The sequence below is a fragment of the Panthera pardus genome, unplaced genomic scaffold (assembly GCF_024362965.1).
Source record: "Panthera pardus isolate Hobbes unplaced genomic scaffold, ASM2436296v1 HiC_scaffold_25, whole genome shotgun sequence".
Lineage (NCBI taxonomy): Eukaryota > Metazoa > Chordata > Mammalia > Carnivora > Felidae > Panthera > Panthera pardus.
In genome coordinates, this window is record NW_026526821.1 from 25931090 (window position 1) to 25951261 (window position 20172).

Consider the following 20172-nt stretch of genomic DNA (forward strand, 5'->3'; position numbering starts at 1 on the left):
TCCCGCCCCAAGGAGAGAGCCCGGGCCCACCACCCCCAAGCCCAAGGCTGTTCTTCCTGATGCCAGGAGTCCAGCCCAGTGTGACAGCCCATCCTAGTGTCCAGCTGTTCGAACCCAGCCAGGGTGGCTCCTGTCCTCACCTTATCCTGTACCAGCTGAGGACTGTCCTAAATGCAGGCCTCTAGCATGGCCCCCAAACCCCTCCAGACCCAGCCCAGCCAAGCGGATGGATCTGTGTCTGACTTAGGAATGAGGGGCCGCTGCTGAGATGGGCTAATGGAGGCCCAGCGAGGTGGCACTTGCCCAAAGTCCCACCACAAGACCGGGGATGGACCCTTCTGTGGAAGGCGCTTGGAAGTCGTATTCCCCTTAAACCGATGGGGAAGTCGAGGCTCCTCCCCGGAGGGGTGCCAGCCCCATTCCCATTCCTACCTCAGGTGGTTTTCTGGGACGGGTGGATTCTCAGCCCCTCACACCCTAGCAGGTGTGGAAGCTGTTTTATGAGGCTCCCAGGTGTGTGGGGCCCACTGCAAAGGGACCCAGGGAGGGGCAGGTTTGCTTGTGGTTGCGAGTGTTTTCCCTGCAAACACGGCCTGTGCCAAAGTGTTTCATCCTATATGTGGTGGGGCGGCCACGTAACCGGGCTGCTGCCGAGCGCCGCAGGACCCTGGGGATGGGCCACCCTGGGGCCTCCTAGGCCAGGAGATCTCTGGAAAGAGGACCACTCTTCGCAGGGCCCCCTCAGCACTCCAGCCGGGCCTGGCCAGGCCCAAAGTCAGGGACACGACTCACCGACCTCTCAGGCCTGGTGGCTCTAAGCTCTCTCAGAAACCTGGCCCTTTCGGGAGGAGCAGGAGGCTACCTGATCCCTGACCCCAGTCACTGACTGAGCCCTGCTCCTGGCCACACCCTGAACCCTAACTCAAAGGGCAACGGATGAGAGGGTGCGTGGATGACCGAGTCCCTGCTACCTAATACCTCAGGCTCTCTCCGAACGCATATTTCACGCGCCATGGGTGTGGCCCGTCATCTCTTTCCACATTACAAACTCCAGGCCCCACCTGGGCCATCTGGGGCCCGAGGAGCTGTGTGTATACGTGAAGAAGTTTGTATATATGTGTGTATGAGGGCTGTGTGTGTAGTATGTGGTTGTGTGCATGTAGTCACACATACACATGTGCATTAGGTAATAATCACTAGCATCAGAGGAAAGTGTGTGTGTTGCAAGCGTGTGTGTGTGTGTGTGTGTGTGTGTGTATGGGTGAGTAGTTGACTGTTTCCTGGCATTGGGAGGGTGTATACGTGTTTGTGCATGTACACACACATATGCACGGGAAGTGACAGCACAACCGCAGGGCGCCCCTGTGTTCCTCTGCGTGGCTTAGCTGGAGTGTAGGCACAAGGGGACTTGGAGCCTTCCCCCACTCCAGAGCCCTTCATGGCTCCCGCTGACTCCACACCAGCCCAAATACCAGGCCCAAGCCCACCCTGTGCTGGATCCCCACGAGTGCCCCCAGAACTGACAGGGACCACGGACATCAGCAAGCCCTCCCCTGAAAGGACGGGAGCTCCCCTGCCCTATTCTTATGCCAGCCACAAGCTCCCTAACATCCGACTCCTGGCCGCCCGGCCCTCGTGGTAGCCGGGGCAAACAGCTGACAGTGGAGAGGGGCACAAATATTGACCAAAGCCACTCTCAGTGTTTGCTCTCAGCACAAACACTTCCTCTTCCTCGACACATCCAGCACGGGGGACACTGACTGACGACCAGTGGATACAAAGGAAGGAGATTCTCACCAGCCCCTCCTCCCTACAGCAATGGCAAGCGTGGGCAGGCGCCTGCTACGTGCACAGTGTAGCATCCTGGGTGATCTAGCCCCTTGACCCTCCTCCCCAGGGATGGGAGCTGGTTCTGCTCACCTCTGCAGCCGGTGCCTGGAATATACCGGGTGCTCAGTAAATATTTGTGGAACGAATGCATGTATGTACACTTGGAAGACCCTTGGAACAATTATAGTGGCAGCATTTCAGGGCTTCCCCTTCACCGAAAATTCTTAAGAGTACTGTATTAGTTTCCTATTGCTGCTGTAACAAATGACGACAAACGTCGTGACTTTAAACACAAATTTCTTGTCTTATATCGCTGGAAGTCAAAAGTCCAAGAAGTCCAAAATGGATCTCGCTGGGCTGAAGTCAAGGTATTGGCAGAGCTTTGCTCCTTTCCAGAAACTCTAGGGGAGGATTTGTTTCTCTGCCTTTTCCAGCTTCCAGAGGCTGTTTTCACTGCATGCCTTAAAGCCTCTTCCTCCACCTTCAAACCAGCAAGTAGGGCTGAGGGCTGCTGGTGCAGCCACCCTCTCCCATCTGCCTCCCTCTGCCAGGTACAGGACCCTGATTACACTGGGCCTGCCTGGGTGATCTAGGATATTCTCCTACCTCATGGTCAGCTGACTAGCAACCTCAATCCCATCGGCAAGCGTCACATCTTTGTTCTGTAACCTAACACACAAACACATTCTGGTTTTGTATGCCGGACTCCCTGAGGGACCCTTCTTCTGCAGACTGCCGGAACTTAGCCTACAATTTGCTCAACTACCATCAAGGGGCAAAAGTGAGTTCCTTTAAGCTTCACAATCCAAATTGGCTCTCCATTGGCAGGGCTGACGGAAAAAAATATCTATAGCCAGACATTTCCACTCTGCTATGCGTTTATTTTTCTGCAGGAGAAGTAGAACTTGATTAAAGCAACCACATATACATTATTTTGTGTTATGCAAAACCTCCACTAGCGAGAAGACAAGCATTATAAACCTTCATGGACAGCCTAAGCAGGTAGCAAGTCCGGGAAGCTGGAGGCAGGAAGGGGTCTGGGGGCAAGAACAAAGCATGGCCTGGATATGGGAGCCTCGGTTCTCTCCCCTGCCCAGGCCCTGAGATCCTAGCATGGCCCTTCCCGTCCTGGGACCTCAATTTCCTCATCTTATAAGTAGAAAGGGAGTCAGAATGGGCTCATCCAAGGGGAAGTTCTGGGGCCAAGCTGGAGACTGGGCAGAGCCCCCACCCCCACCCCCTGCTCTGTGAGGTCACAGTGCCCACGACTCCACTTGACCCGGCTAGATCCCACATGGCACCTTCCAGGGAACACTAGGAGGTGGCAGCAGTGGTAGTCTCTCCCCCCTTGCCGACTCCCAGAGAGCCCCAGCACCGTTTCCCTAGATTTCCTAGAGAAGGAAATTGATGCCACGGTCCTTGAGGAACCCCAGGGACCCGTGTGACCCGCCTGAGAATGCCAGACCCAGGAGGTGAGGACAGCAGCCCCCCTCTCTGCCCAGTTCTTTGTGGTTTACAAACTGCCTTTGCCCTCTCCTTGGAGGTGAGCGGGCGATCACCAGCCGCACTTGACAGAGGCAGCTACTGAGGTCAGAGAGGTCTGACTGTGGCTTTCCTAAAGTCTCCCAGCCAAGGGAGACCCTTTCCACATGTGTTTATTGAGCACCTGCTAAGCACTGAGCAGGGGGCTGGGGACACAGGGCCGCGCCAGGCGGAAGTGCTTCCTGCCCCCACGGAGGTCACAGTCCAGTGAGGGAGATGGTAAATGGGCAAACAAGCACCTCTGCCATCTGTCTGCCCACCTCTGCGCCCCCAAAAGGGGTGTATATCCCAAGAGGGTATACAAACCAGGGGCACCTGCGTGGTTCAGTTGGTTAAGCCTTCGACTTCAGCCCAGGTCATGATCTCACAGTTTGTGAGTTCGAGCCCCGCATCGGGCTCTGTGCTGACAGCTCGGAGCCTGGAGCCTTCTTCCGATTCTGCGTCTCCCTCGCTCTCTGCCCCTCCCCCACTCACACTCTGTCTCACTCAGAAATAAAATAAAAACATTTTTAAAAATATTTTAAAAAGAGGATATACAAAACAATCTGCTGGGGTGAGGGGACAAATCATCCGAACTTCAGCGTATATTTTTAGCCCACCCTCTTTTAATTTATAGTCCTCAAGAACATATAAATATTTGAAAAAGTAAATAATATGTTAGCACACTTGGAGCTATGCACATATATGTGTATATATGGTATTATATATATAAAATTGCTTCATAAATAAACATAAATACATCAGGGGAGTATGATAATAAATGTTTGGAGACCTTTGCCTTAAGAAATAAAGACAATTTGTTATCTCACATGCCAAGAGGTCCCAAGACGTGTGTGGTTCCAGAGCACGTTAGTTCTGTGGTTCTGCAATGTCCCCTAAGATCCAGGTCCCTGCCACCTTTTTGCTCTTCCTGTCGGCCTCCTCGCTGTCACAGGCCACCAGGGTTCCAGAAGCACGGAGAAGCATGGCTGTATAGGGTGCAAGGAGAGCGGACGTTGCTTCCTGTGGGTCTCATTTTAGCAATGAGAAAGCCTTTCCCCCAAGGCCTCTATACCCAGCCCAGCCCCACACCTCACCCCGTGGGAACTCCCCCCCCCCCGCCCCACTAGAGCCAGTCACAGCAAAGGCACTGGGAGTGTGACAGCAGGGCTTGGAGTGATCGGGATTGTCTAAAATCACACGGGGTAGGAGTGGACGGGACCAAAATCAGCCTCCTGCCAGTGACGGGAGCGATTGGCTTTGCGGGGATAACCACCTGTGACTGCCACCGCAAACCGAGTCCTCTCCTCAAAACAGACTTGCGTTTGGGGTCAGTCAGACCTGGTATGTCCCTGATTCGCAGGCTGGTGGTCTTGGGCGAACTTGTCCGCCACTCAGTCTCTCAATCTGGAACGCGGGGACACCACGTTTCTTGAAAAAATTATAAAATGAGATTGTGAATCTTGTTATCCCCAGGGTCGCCCAAAGAGGCCGGAACACCTGCAGGACGGCTCAGGACGCCTTGCCAAACGCGAGTGAGCAGGGAGGGACGAGAGGGGCCCTGGGGTCTTCGTGAACAGCGAGGGCCCGAGGCTCAGAGATGTCAGATGGGCAGCCCGGAGTCACCCAGCAAGGGGCGAGCTAGGGAGCAGGCGTGGCCGCACCACGTTCTGGGTGCTCCCCGTGTCTGTGGGCGCTGACGTGACAGGCCCCGTGCTCTCTGCAGGTGATGCCATAGTGTTGCCCATCCGCATCAACGCCCCGGCCCTGAGCCTGGCCCAGTGCGTGCTGGCCTGTATCTGTACGTATACACCGAAGAGATGCCCTGGCCATCAACGTGGGCCTGGGTGGGGGTAAGGCCTGCACTGGGCTGCAGGGGAGGGAGGGAACCCTGGAGGACTTCCCAGCGAAGGTGGCAGGGGCGTCATTCCAGCCAGAGTCTCTTTGGTGGTCGGGGAGAGGGGATAGGAGGCAGACTTGCTGTTTGGAGGGGCTGACTGTCGGCCCTCCGCTACTCTCCCGCCAGCCTGGCCCCTGGGGCCACTGATGAAGCCACGGAATGGTGTGACGCAGTGTGCCCTCCCTTCGGGCACGGGGTCTGACCACCCCCTAAAGATCAGCCTTCTATGCCAGTGTTCACCCACCCACCCCTCCATTTCCTCATCACTCAGTCATTTCTCCAGCCATCTGTCCTCGTATCCATCTGCTGTAATATCCACGCACCCCCTGGGTTCACTGCGTCAGCCATCGGCCACCCGTACCTTTATTTGTTACTACTCACACCCATCCAGTCACCCACCCATCCGTCCTTCCATCCATCCTTCCGTCCGCCCCTCCTCTCAACCGTCTTCCGTTTCATCCACCTTCCAAACCATTCTCTTACCATTCTCCTGTCCGTTCACGTGTCTCCCACCTACTCATCCATCCTGAACCCCAACTTTTTACCTGGCTCCATGGTGGGCAACACTGGGCACCTGGGGATAAACCAGACAAGGACTCTGCCCTTGAGAAGCCCCCAGTGTCTGGGAATGGGCATCGGCACATCCCAGGCTTCGTGTGCCCCTGAGTCTATGCTAGGTGCCTATTAACTGCCGGTCGCAAGCTGTGCCCACCTCTAGGGCCCGTCCTCCCTCTGAGCGGGTGCTTACCTGTGAGCAGAGCAGGGCTACCCTGGGCTCGATTACAAAATTGAGAGGGTCTCCCAGCAGTAGGACCTCTCCTCCTGCAAGGGTTGGTGGGATAAAAACAAGGGTGTGGCTACTCCCTGCTCTCCTGCCTCCTTTGCAGCCTGGATCACCTGCCTGGCCTGCTTCCTGAGGACTCAGGCTCACCAGATTCTGTTCAACAACTGCAGGTGAGCGGGGGCAGGTGAGGGGAGGGTGATGGGGGCTGGGAACACGCAGCCCGTTCCTATGGCAGCCCCCTCACTGGTCTGAATGATCCCTTGATCACCGGACCAGACCAGCCATCCCAAACCTGGCTTTTAGCATATTCTCTCACCTCAGAACCCACTGTGGCTCCCCAGGGTTCCAGCACATCAGCCCGCAACCTTCTGGAATCCTGCCCCACCCTTTCTTTCCATGCTGCTCTCATTCTGCATCCTGTTGTGGACCCATTGGGCCAGCAAGACTAGGGCTCTCACCCCCTGGGCCCGCTGTTCCTGCTCCCACCTCAGCACCAGGCGCAGGCTGTTTTTCTTCCTGGCATGCCTGTCCCTTCCTTTCCCTTCACTCTCCTGTCCCACGCAAACTCCTCCCAAGTGCTGCAAAGCTTTCCCCCTCATTCATCCATTTAGAGCCTGTATCCTAAACATCTTAATGCCTACTCTGGGCCCAGCCTTGACCCTCACCACTCCTGAGCTCCCAATAGGGGAAGGCAGGCAGACACCAAACCCGGTGTTAAGGGTGAGGGTGGGCAGTGTTGACTCTGAAGGTCATAGGAGGAGGGGACATTTGTTTGAGCTGAACCCTGAAGGGTGCGCTCACCAGGACAGAAGGGAGGGAACAGACAGTATGTAGCTGGAGACGGGTGTGAAAAGGACGTGGTGGACCACGGTCAGTGTATCTCTGATGGCCCCAAATGCTAGGGTGAGAGCTTTCTTTCCTCCGTGAGGCTGTGCAGTCACAGAACGTGGTCAGCATCTTGGAGGGGGTATCACTGCCCAGGGAGGGCCCTGCCCTTCAGGGTTGGAAGAGGACAAGGGCCAGGCCAGGACTTGCTAGCCTATGCAAAACCCCACTTCACCTTGACCTCTGCTTCTCTCTCTTCCAGATGCAGGCTGCTCTTCCAGAAGCTCATGGAAAAGACAGGTGTTCTCATCCTCTGTGCTTTTGGTAAGTCTCCAGGGCCCTGCCCCATCCCAGGTGGAGGTATCCCTGCGCTCTTGCCCAACCTGGGGAGGAAAAGAGTGAAGGCTGTTAATGAGTATTGCTGTGAGGATTAAATTAACTGATGACCAAGAACATGTTTTGAACACTAAGAAAAGCGCTGAAAACTCAAGTTCTCCCCCAACCGTGGTATGATCGTTATTACTTGTTTCTGAGCTTCAGCGGATTCCTTCCAACCACTGCTGTCACCTCCCAGGTCACAGCTTTGCTTTCTCGAGCAAAGGAGTCTCCTCCCTCCTCTCGAGTACACTGGCCCAAGGAGGCAGGGCGGTGGGGTGGGGGTGGCAGAAGAATTCATCCAATATTTTACCATTAAGTGTTTTTTAGCTGGGGGATTTTCATAAATGGGCTTTATCAGATTGTGGGAGTTCCATTCTATTCCTGATTTGTTGATTGCTTTATCATTAACAATGAATAGGTTTTAAAGAGCTTTAATAATGGTTTGAATGGTAGGATTTAAGGCAACACAGAGATTATGAAATACAGGGAACATCATCCCATTTTCTTCTCTTCATCGATTATCCCCAGTAGAATTGGAGCCGGGGAGAGAGAGGGGACATGGATTATTTGGTTTATGTGAGACACTCTACATATATGATATCATTTGATCATGAAGTGGATATTACTGTTGGTCCCATTTTAGGAGGAGGAAATTCTCAGAGGAGGAAATTGAGGTATAGAGAGATTAAGTAAATTCTTCCAAAGTTGTACAATGTTAGTAAGTGCCAAAGCTGGGATTTGAATCCAGATGCCTTAACTCCAGAGCCTAAGCTTTTAACCTTTCATCTTAAATGTCTCACTCTCATTCTCCTGGCCCCACAGGATTCTGGATATTTTCTATGCACGTACCGTCTAAAATGGAAGTCTGGAAGGTAAGTGTGTGCTCTCTTCAGGCCTCAGCACTGACTGGCCGCACCCCAACTAGTCAATGCTGCCTACATCAGCTTCTCTCACTCTCATCACATCTGGAACCTGATCAGTTCCTGACTCATTCCAGCCCCAAATCTCTGTCTTTGCGATGCCACCCACCTGGAACCCATCTCTCCCACCAAAATGTGGCTTTAAAGACCAGATTCAATAGTCCATCCTACAGAATGGCTCTCCTGCCTCTCCCTCCCAGAGGTGACCTATATTTCCTTTATCAAATCTCCCTCCTAGAGAACGATAGTGAGAATGGAACACAATTCTCTCTACTCAAGGCAGTTTGTTCTGTTCAAATGAAATGAGATCATTTGCTTTGTGGTTCCTGGGGAGAAAGGAGGAGGAAATCATGGCTATTGCTCCCTGTCAGAGGACAACAAAGAGTCTCAGAATGCTTAAGGAGAAAAGAGATCTGATGAGCTTGTCCTTCCCTCTACTCTTTTCTCCGTATAAACTCCATATACTTCAAGATCCAGCTAAAATGGCACTTCCCCCAGAAATACCGGGTGAAGGTGATGACATTCCCCTTTCCTCCCACAGTTTTCTCTAATCATGAAAGCAATCATGACATTTTCCCAACTTTTTTGGGTGCTCTTGAAGGCAGAGCCACGTCTAATTCACTCCAGTGATGTCCACCTCAGGACTGGGCAGAAAGTTGCCACTATCGGTATTGGTTAATTGGATGATCAGATGGAAATGTGGAATGGAGGGAGAATGGATGAGATGATAGAAGTGGTGGATGTAGGGATGTGGGAAAATGGCTGGGAGGATAGATGGATGGATGAATGGAAGACTGAATGGATGAGAAAATGGACAGATGGACAGATAGGAGGGCAGATTAGATATATGGATGGATAAATGGATGGATGGATGGGTGGATGGATGGATGGATGGATGGACAGACAGTTAATGGGAGTTTGGATAGATGGGAGGGTAGATAGATGGGAGGATGAATTGATTGATGAAAAGGTCAATATATAAGGTAAGTTATATGAATGGGAGGGTGGATAAGAGGGATGAGGCAGGTTGGATAAATGGAGGAGTATATGTGTGAGAAAGGGTGGTTGGATGGGCTGGTGGATAGGTGGAAGGGTGGATGAATGTGGATTTGGATGGATCGACTTAAAATGGAGGATACACTGGATTTTGGATAGATGGTAGTTGAGTGGATGGATGGAAGAGTAAATGGGAAGGCAGATGAATGGATGGATTTATGGTTGTGGAAGATTGAATGGAGGAAGTTCTATTGGGCCCAGATGAGGCCATCTGAAAAAGATCCCTTGTTTCTGCAACACCCTACCAGGATGACAGCATAGATAGTCCACTGCAGAGCTTGAGGTAAGAAGAATCTGCTAAATAATCTTACTATCACCTAAAAAAACAGAACTATATCCAGGACCTGTAAGGTATTGGCTAAGAATGTGGGCTCCACAGTCAGATAAACCTAGGTTTAAATCCCAGCTCCCGTACTTCCTACTTGGCTAAACTTTTGCAAGTCACTTCACCTCTCTGGGCCTTCAACTCCTCATTTATGAGATGAGACATAACACCCACCTTGCTCTGGGTAATTATGAACGTTAAAGATGTCAACTGTCCTGAATAAATCACACTCAGCAAGTGGAAGCTGAGAAGAAATTTTAACCAACAGTATACCACCTGGTGGCATCATCCTTAACTGCAAACAAAATAGGAATATTTGGAAGGAATGAGTTAAATTTAAAGGTATTCCAAGTAGGAGGAAGAGACAAGAACCTGCTGGGTAGGGCCAGGGATGGGCCCAGAAGAGTGAGGAAATGTGAAGCTAGTTCTTTGTAGGTTGACTGACACAGATAGAAGCTAAGGGTGACAATAGCAGCATTGCAAATCAGTCACTTCATGTTCTCACTCCTTTCTTGTAAGAATGTACCAGGAGAAGGTGCAGCATCACTCTGGGGAAATCCAGGACCTCCGAGGTAACATGACCCAACTCATTGCCAAGCTCCAGTTGATGGAAGCCATGTCAGATGAGGTGAGATACTGGCCATTCTGCTCCCAAACATCTGACTTCTTTGTTTGATGCCCTTTTTCCTATTTCCCAACTTTTGGTGGAGCACATCCCCCAATAATTTCCTGGGAAAGAGTCAAATAAGAGGCATATTAATTTGCTTAGAACTTGCACACTTGAAAATATCTTTATTCTACCCTTGCATTTGATTGATAGTTTGGCTGGGTATAGAATTCTAGATAGGAAATATTCCCCTGAACATTTTGAAAGAATTCCACTGTTGTGTTCTAGTTATACTGCTGCTTTTGAGAAGTCTATTAGTGCTCTTATTATTGGTCCATTGAGTGTGATCTGTTTTTTTATCTCTGGGAGTTTGTATGATGTTCTTTTTATCCACAGTGTTGCATATTTAACCTGCTTGGGATTGGATTGCTGAGCTTATTGGATCTACAGATTTATTTCTTCAATAGTTGCTAAAAATGCTTAGCTATTGTTTCTTAAAATATTGTTTCTTCCCCATTATCTATCTCCTCTCCTAGAACTCCAGTTACATCTATGCTAGACTGTTAGAGTGATGTATTTGATCACCTGATGTGTTTGATTTTCATTCTTTTTCTCCATGTGCTTGAGTTTTGATATTTTCTATTCACATTTCTTTAAGTTTGCTACTAATCCTGTATTCTGTTCTGTCCAATCTACTGTTAAATTTTTCCATTAAGTTCTTAATTTCATATATTGCATTGTTTTAGAATACATATTTGATTCTTTTTCATAAATTTTAATTCTATGGTGAATTAACCATAGATTAATTCTCCAACATCTTACCTATGTCGTCCATTTTTTCTTTCTTTTATTTAATATATTGTTGTAGTAATTTTTATCCTTATCTTCTAAGTCCAATATCTGGATCATCTATGATCTTTTTCTATTGTTGTTTTTCTTTGGAGTATCAGTCATATGGTATTGTCTTTTCATGTCCAGTACTTTTTTAGTGTTTTTCTGGACATTGTATACAAAAGAACTCTGTGCTCCAGATAGGTATAACTTCAACTAGAGAGAGTTCCCCATTTTCTTTGTAAGGAAGATGAGTACACTTATCACTTCTATGTAGATGTTCATTGAGCTGTTTCAAACCTGGGTGGCAATTTGTGTAAGATTTAGTCAGATTTTTTCAGCTTAACCCTTTAGTGTCCTTCCCATGCAGCTTCAAACTTTTGGTAGATATCTTGATGGGAAAGACTGACCATATGTCTGAGGCTTCTCAAGTCTCCAATTAAAAAAAAATTAAAAAAGTTTTTGTTTGTTTTAAATTTATTTACTTAATATGAGAGAGAAAGGGAGTGAGCACGAACAGAGGAGGGAAAGAGAGAGTAGGAAAGAGAGAATCCCAAGCAGGCTCCACACTGTCAGCAACAGAGCCTGATGCTGGGCTTGAACTCACGCACTCTGAGATCACAACCTGAGCCGAAATCAAGAGTTGGACACTTAATGGACTGAGCCACCCAGGCACCCCTCTCAAGTCTCCAATTTTGTCTCCCAGCCCTGCATGAATGCAAAATCTGCAGCCCTAGTGGTAACCTTCTCTGCCAGGGGCAAGCTTGGATTCTCGGCCTCTAATTGTGCCCATAATTGGTTTAGTGCCTCCAGGTGTGGCTACAGCCTCTCAGTATTGATTCACCACTCCTTCTAGGGCAGCGGTTCTCAAAGTGTGGCTCCCATATCAGGAACATCAGCATTACCTGGGAAGATGTTAGAAATTCAAATTAATGGGCTCCCTCAGACCTACTGAGGATGGGAGCCAATCATGTATGTTTCAACAAGCCCTCCAATGTTTCTGATATATACTAAGAAGATGTTTGTAAGGCTTTAATCTCTTGCTTATTTTGTTTTGGGGTCCCTTCACGGAAAGGGGCTTGGTTTCTAAGCATTATGAGACTGGGAAGTTTTAATATGTCTTTCAGAAGCTTTCAAGTTAGCTCTTTGGCCTCTTCAATAGTTCTGGGTTTCAGTTAACATCTTATGGGGAAAACTGTTCAGGTTTGAGGTTCATCAAGTCTCCAATTTTGTCCTTTTAGTCCTGTGTGTCTACTAAAATCTTTGCTGCTTTCTCTTTCACCAATAGCAGCCATTGTCCAGCCTATACCCATGTCTTCAGCCCATGCCCAGAATCATCAAATGCCCCCAGGCATTAAAAAATTGTTCATGAATTTCGGAATGGTTCTCTCCTCTCTAGAATTTTAATACATCTGGTCCTCATTGCTCCCATAGCTCAGTGGTGGCTTTACAATATGATTTCATAAACTATCTGGTTTTACTAGTTGTTTTTAGTGGGAACATTGATCCTCTGTAACTTACTATATCTTCCCTGGAAGCCCTACATCTCACCTTACATCTTAAATGTTATGATAATTTGCCTATGGGCTAGCTACCCTTGGGGCCCTTTCAATCTGGAAACTCATGCCCTTTAGTCCTAAAAAGTGTTCTTTAATTGTGTGATTAAATGGATGTATCCCCTCCCAGCCATATGTGGTTTATTCTCATTTTTGAAATTCCTATTATTTGGATGTTAAACTCTTGAACTAATCCTCTTTCTCCCATTTCTTCCTGTTTTCTTCTATTTGTTATGATATGAGAAAATAGTCTCAGCTTTATCTTCCAAAACTTCCATTGAGTTTTTCATTTCTGCTAACATAGTCTGAATTCCTAAGAACTTCATTTTTGCTCTCTGGGTGTTCTTTTTCATAGATCCATATTCTTGTTTTATGGATACAACATTTTTTCTTACCGTTTGGAGCTTAGGCAGGTCATCAACCTTTCTGAGTTTCCATATCAACAAATCCCTGCCCTGTAGCACCGTGGCTGGTCTAGTTACTACTGCCACATAGCAAACCACTCCAAAACTTAGTGGTGCAAAACAATTGTTTTATTATGCGCAGAGATTCCGTGGGTCAGGGATCCAAACGGAGTGCAGTGGGGATGGTTTGTCACTGTTCCACAATGAGGCCTCACCTGGGAAGACTTGAAGGCTGGGGGTGACGTGGCATCTGGGTCTGGACCCATCTGGAAGCATCTTCACTCACATGTCTAGAAGTTGACATTGGCTATCAGCTGGGAACTCAGGGCTGTTGACTAATGCAACCATAGGTGGGCGCTCAGTGTTGTGTGGGCTTCCTCACAGCTTGGCAGCTCCAAGAATGAGCCTCCCCATGAAATAGAGCTGTATCCCCTTTTAGGCTTAGCCCAGAAGTCACACGGCATCACCTCTGCCATAGCCTCAGGCCCCCCCAGACTTATGGGAGGGAACCTTAGCCCCACCTCTCAATGGGAAGTGTGTCAAAGTCATACTGAAAGAAGGGTGTGGAGTGGGAGACCTGGTTGTGGCCACAGTTTTGAAGAGTCTAATAAAAATAATAGCCAGCATTGGGGCGCCTCGGTGGCTCAGTTGGTTAAGCGCCGACTTCGGCTCAGGTCATGATCCCACGGTTCGTGGGTTCGAGCCCTGCCTCAGGCTGTGCTGACAGCTCAGAGCATGGAGCCTGCTTCGGATTCTGTGTTTCCCTCTCTGCGTCTGCCCCTCTGCCGCTCGTGCTCTGTTTCTCTCTGTCTCTCAAAAATAAATACACGTTAAAAAAAAAATAGTGGCCAGCATTTACTGAGTACCAAGCATGCTAAGTGCTTTGCAGTCTTTATCTGGCAGGAGAGTGTAGTAGCTCAGAGCCCAAACACTGGAACCAAACTGCCTGGCTCTGCCTCTTACCAGCTGTGTGACCTTGGACACCTTACCCTTTTGTGCCCCAGTATTCTCATCTTTAAAATGGAAGTGATAATAGCACATACCTCCTGGGGCTGCTGTGAGGGGATAAGAGTGGACTTATGTGACACTGAGGACAGTCCTGGCACATGGTAGCAGCCTTACAAGCGTTAGCTCTAGTCCTCACAGCGGCAGGAGGAGGATGTAATTATCATCCCCATGTTACAGACAACAAGGTCAAGACTCAGAGGGGCGGTAACTAGCCCAAAGCCCCACAGCGGTAAAAGTCTGTCTGACTCCAGATGCCCTGCCCTTAACTTCCCTGAGACTCTGGTCCCACGTGTGACCCCGTCGTAGACCCGGCGGGTGGGGTAGTGATGGCACCGTGTCACCCGGGCCTCCTCACAGTGTAGTGACCGGTGGTCTTGTGCCAGGACCAGCCACAGCCTCCACAGGCAGGGGTAAGCAGTTAGGGACATGAGGATATCTGCAGCCACCTGTCACTGGGTGCGAACCCGCACGTGGACAGGATCTATAAGAACACACCAGCACACGGTTTGTGTTTTCTGCCTTCTCAGCAAAAAATGGCCCAGAAAATAATGAAGATGATACAAGGAGATTATATTGAAAAGCCAGACTTTGCCCTAAAGTCTATAGGTAAGCGACTCCCCCTCACCTCCCCCACCCAACAGCCTGCCTCAAGGGTCCTCAGAAACTCTTCAGTGGGTGGATTTCAGTTCTGGTCTGGTATCCTCTGCTCCTGGCAAGTTCATGCTCAGAGCTAGCCTCTGCCCCCAGACGGCTTTTTTTTTGCTACAATTTTCTATTTTCTCTAAAGGGGGCTGAGGTGGGGAGGGGAGGCCCTCCACTCCCCCCCACCCCACCCCGCATCTACTCCCCCCCACTCCGCCCGTCCACTCCCCCCACCCCCTCCAAACCCAGAGGCCGGCAGAGCCGGGGAGACTGACCGTCTAAAAAAACCAACGCAGGCCCAGTTGTAGTTGGGAATCAGTGTTGCGGAAAACCGAAGCAGGTGACTGGCATGGAGGGGACCTGGGCAGAGGCCTGTGCGGAAGGATGTTTGAGTTGAGACCTGGAGAGGAGGGAAAAGTCTTCCAGACCCAGGGGAACCCATGTGAACGGTCCTCCTGCGACAGCACAGCAGGAGTGTGTGGGGGACACGCGGAAGGAGGAGAGGTGGGGCCGGCCAGGCAGCACCAGCTGACCCAGGCCCAGGGGCACGGGGAGTCAGAGGGCACTGGTTTACGCTCTCGGGGCCTCACTCGACCTCTCAGAGCCAGAGTGCCCTCCTCTGTGAAGCAGGCACAGCAAGAGCCACGGAAATAATAATGAGTCTGGCTGGAAGGACTTTGTTGTATTGATTCACCTCAACCTCACAACAGCCCCGTGAGGTAGGGGGGTGTTATCACGATTATGGCTTCTGTTATTACTCCCATCACCCAGGGAACATCTGAAGTTTACAGAGGGCCAATGACTCACCTAAAGTGTTCGCCCGGCACGTGGTCAGTGCCCAATCTGACACCGTCACTCCCACACAGGGGCCTCCATCGACTTTGAGCAAACGTCTGCCACATACAACTATGACAAGGCTCGCTCCTGCTGGAACTGGATCCGGCTATGGAACTACGCGCAGCCCCCGGACGTGATCCTCGAGGCAGGGGGAATGGGGGGACTGGGGAGGGGGGGAGTGTCAGGGTCCTGGGGGCAGGACCTGGAAGCAGACACTGGGGGTGCGCACAAAGTGGGTGGGGGCCCGGTGTGGGGCTAGGGATAGGAACAGGAGACAGAGACGCGATAGGGGCAAGAGGCAAGAATAGACAGCAGGAACCACGGGGGGACTGGGCAGGAGCAGGGGTGGGCGCCGGGCAGGGACAGTCTGCTTTGGCACTGGAAGGGGGCCCTTCAAGACTTGAGGGTCAAGGAACCCTCGCAGCCCCAAGCAGGCCCCTGCCTGCCCTGCACTGGGCTGACGGGAAGGTTCATTCTTACCATCAGCAATCAGGGGAGCTTCCTGGAGTTGGTGGCGCTGGAGCCAAGCTTTGTAGATGGAGGGATCCGGCTCACCCAGGAGGCAAAGGAGGTCTAGGGGAGCCAGGGTGGGATGAGGAATTCACCTTAACCCACCCACCCAGCATGGCCCCCATCGCACCTGCCCCTTCCAGCCCAACGTGACACCCGGCAACTGCTGGGCCTTCTCGGGTGACCGAGGCCAGGTGACCATCCGAATGGCCCAGAAGGTCTACCTGTCCAACCTGACGCTGCAGCACATCCCCAAGACCATCTCACTGTCGGGCAACCTGGACACTGCTCCCAAGGACTTTGTCATTTACGTGAGCACGCCCCCACAGGGAGCAATGCCTAACTAAGGAGACAGCCTCGTCTGGCGGGATTCTAGGCACCCTGTCTGCACAACCCAAGCAGGCTAGAGGGGCTGGATGAGGCTTAGTTAAGGCTGAGAATGGCCAGGTTTGGCGTTGATCACAGCCTTTAAGGATAGGAGATAAACAGCCACTTTATTTCAACCCAAGCTTTTCAGAGCCAATTTAGTCTTCAGAGACACTGATAAGGAAACTGAGGTCCAGAAAAGGGTCAGGGAAACACCCAAAACCTACAACTCAGTGGCATAATTAGAAGAGGACCCTCAGCCTTTTGATTCTCAATCCAGTGCTCTCTCCTATCTATTCCTCTGTGCTGCGATGCAGTGGTGCCCAAAGAGGTAGGGAGTTCCCCATCCTGGGAGGTATGCAAGTCTCAGCTGGAGAGGGGCAACACCCTCTGAAGGCCCTGCCCGCATCTGACCCTTTTGCCTCGGTTCTGGTTCCACAGGGCATGGAAGGCTCTCCCAAGGAGGAGGTGTTCCTGGGGGCGTTTCAGTTTCAGCCGGAAAACATCATCCAGATGTTCCCGCTCCAGGTACCTGAGAAAGGCTGCCTACGTTGAGCACACAGCAAACGTGCACCATGTGCAGGGCTTTCCCCGGGAGCCCCATTTCATCCACCAACAGCCTTGCAGTGCACACTTGTCACTAACTCATGTGACAAACAAGGAAACCGAGGCTCAGAGTATGGAGCCACTGCCCAGGGCCAAAAGTGGGACCCGGAGGAGACCTGTCCAGCTTCTAGCAGTTCATTGTCTCCCTGACTTGCCCAGGAGCACTCCCGTTGCAGTTCCTCCCGTGGCAGTTCCTCCCGTGGCAGTTCCTCCCATGGACAGGAGCTCTTGAACAGGGGGACTGCTTTAGCATCTCCATACTGGGAGGCCCCGTTGTCAGCACCTGATCTAACCACAGCAGGGCAAACTGGGGCCTGAAGGGGAGGGAGTCGGGGACAGGAGCAGGACACAGCAGGGTGGCTGCTAGAATGGCCCTGAGACTCAGTGGAATGTCAACACTTGGGAATCAGTGATACTGCTCCAAATCCTGGTACCACAAATCTGCAAGATTTTGGGCCATTCCCTTCGTCTCTGCGCCTCAGTCCCCCCTTGTTTAATTCCCTGGAAAGTTAAGAGCATCCAAAGAGATCTCAGAGGCCAAGCCCCAGCTTCTGCACCGGGCTCTGTCCCCTCTCAAGGAGGAGGCGTGCTCACCGAGCATCTCCTACAGGCCAGCTAGCTCCAGGACGTGGTCTCATGGGAAGATATTACCGCCCCCCCCCCCACCCGCCCATCTTACAGAGCGGGGAAACTGAAGCCCCAAGAGGGGCAGTGACTTGCCCCGGGGTTCCACAGCCATCTGTCCAGGGTCCCGAGGCTGGGACACTTTCCCCATCACGGTATACCTGTCTTTCTCACCTCAGTACCTTCCATCCCAACCCCTGAGTACCAACTTCCTGTGCGGCTTCGGGACAGTTCATTCCACTCTCTGAGCCTCAGTTTCTCCACCTGTGAAATAGGAGGGTTCCCTTCCACTCCCAAACACCTCTCTGGACAGGCAGAGTGGAGGCCAATGGCCCCATGTCTGTGACTCTTCCAGAACCAGCCTGTCCGAGCTTTTGGTGCCGTCAAGGTGAAGATCTCAAGCAACTGGGGGAACCCACGCTTCACCTGCCTGTACCGAGTGCGCGTGCACGGCTCCGTGACCCCACCTCGACAGCTCTAGAGAGCAGCCTGCTCAGAGCTCCTACCCAGAGAGAGATTAAAGTTTATTCTTCGCAGCCCAGCCCAAGTCGGAATGTCTTTTTGGCTCCAAAGAGTGAGGGTGGGCTAGCATGTGACGTCTGAGGCCACACTTAGCGATTCTCAGTCTCATCCTGGGTGTCCAGGCACCCTCGCAACAGCCCCATGAGGCCCCATTTCACAGATGGGGACAGTGAAGGCACTGAGCAAAAACTTGCCAGAGGTCACAGCTCACAAAGGGCAGCACCAGGATTCAAACCCAGCCAGTCTCATCCTTGTACATACGTCATCTCCCTGGCTTCGAGTCACGCTCTGCCCCTGACCAGGGGCGACTTTGGGCAAGACCCAGCCCTCTCGGGGCCTCACTCTCCAGGTGTACAATAGGAACAAGATTATGGCTGTTGTATTAGATGAGGTGGGAGATGAGAGGTCCCACCCTTGCCCAGCACAGAGTGTTTCAACATCACACAGACCATTTACTGGGTGGCATCAGACAGGACACACACCCTCTCTGGACCTCAGTTTTTCCAGGTATACACATATCTATTCCATGTTGTGCCTCCAAAGATAGTATGTAAACAAAGTAAAAAGACAACCCACGGAATGGTAGAAAACATTTCAAATTATATAAGGGATTCACATCCGGAACATATAGACTCCTAAAACTCAACCACCACCACAACAAAAAAATCAATTCAAAAATGGGCAAAGGGAGCGCCTGGGTGGCTCAGTTGGTTAAGCGTCTGACCCTTTATCTTGGCTCAGGTCATGATCTCTCATTTCATGAGTTCGAGCCCCACATCAGGCTCTGCGCTGACAGCAAGGAGCCTGCTGGGGATTCTCTCCCTCCCTCTCTCTCTCTGCCCCTCTCCCACTCGTGTTCTCTCTCCCCCCACCCTCTCTCAAAATATATAAATGAACTTATAAAAAATGGGCAAAGGACTTGAATAGACATTTCTCCCAAGAAATATGCAATGGCCAATAAGCACATGCAATGTCACTAATCATTAGTGAAATGCACATCAAAACTCCAGTGAGATCCCACCTCACACCCATTAGGATACTACAAAACAAAACAAAATCAATGCTTATTGTTGATGAGGATGTGGAGAAATCAGAACCCTTGTGCACTGTTGATGAGAATGTAAGAATACAGTCGCTGTGGAAAACAGAATTATCAGGGGCGCCTGGGTGGCTCAGTCGGTTAAGCGTCCAACCCTTTATCTTGGCTCAGGTCATGATCTCTTGGTTTGTGAGTTCGAGCCCCACCCTGAGTCGGTCTCTGTGCTGACAGTGCGGAGCCTGCTTGAGATTCTCTCTCTCCCCATCTCTCTCTCTCTCTCTCTCTGCTCCTCCCTTGCATGCTCTTTCTCTTTCTCAAAATAAATAAATAAAATAAACTTAAAAAAATAGAATTACCATACGATCCAGCAATCTTGCTTCTAGGTTTATACCCAAAGGAATTGAAAGCAGAGTCTCAAAGAGGTATTTGAACACCCGCGTTCGTCACAGCGTTGTTCGCAACAGCTAAAACATGGAAGCAACCCCAGCGTCCAACAGCAGGTGAACAGATAAAATTTGACATATACATACAACGGAATATTATTCAGCTTTCAAGAGGAAGGACATTCTGGAACATGCTACAACATGGATGAACCTTGAGGACATTATGCCAGATGAAATAAGGCAGTCACAAAAAGACAGACATGGTGTGATTCCACTTACATGAGATCCTTAGCCAAATTCACAGAGACAGGAAGTAGAATGGCTGCCGGGGGCTGGGGGTAGGGGAGAATGGAGAGTTAATTGTCTAGTGGTAGAGAGTTCCCGTTGTACAAAATGGAAAGAGCTGTGGAGATGGCTGGCGGAGACGGATGCACTTTAGTATGAATATAGTTAATACCACTGAACTGTAAATTTTAAAAGTTAAGATGGTAAATTTTATATTGCGTGTATTTTACCACAATAAAAATTTGAAAAAAAAAATCTATGAAATACCTTAAATCCTTTAATGGAAAATTTGAGATACTTCAGAAACATAAGAAAATCCTATAAATTCTGATAGCACATTCTGTCATTACTGTATACTATTAGAAACGCAGATGTAAATTTTTTTAAGTTGCTGTTCCCTGAAGCCGTCACTC

At 50.4% G+C, this 20172-nt stretch overlaps 1 protein-coding gene across 1 annotated transcript; it reads left to right on the forward strand.

Moving 5' to 3' along the window:
* Window positions 1–3104: 3104 nt before the first annotated feature.
* SUN5 (Sad1 and UNC84 domain containing 5) lies at window positions 3105–18051 on the forward strand. The gene is given in 14 exon segments (XM_053889962.1): window positions 3105–3302; window positions 4828–4886; window positions 5078–5152; window positions 6139–6205; window positions 7123–7184; window positions 8061–8110; window positions 9463–9497; window positions 10059–10167; window positions 14473–14551; window positions 15454–15569; window positions 16078–16245; window positions 16742–16828; window positions 17886–17999; window positions 18001–18051. Coding segments are annotated over 14 exon segments (1137 nt in total). The 5' UTR covers window positions 3105–3237.
* Window positions 18052–20172: the final 2121 nt, after the last annotated feature.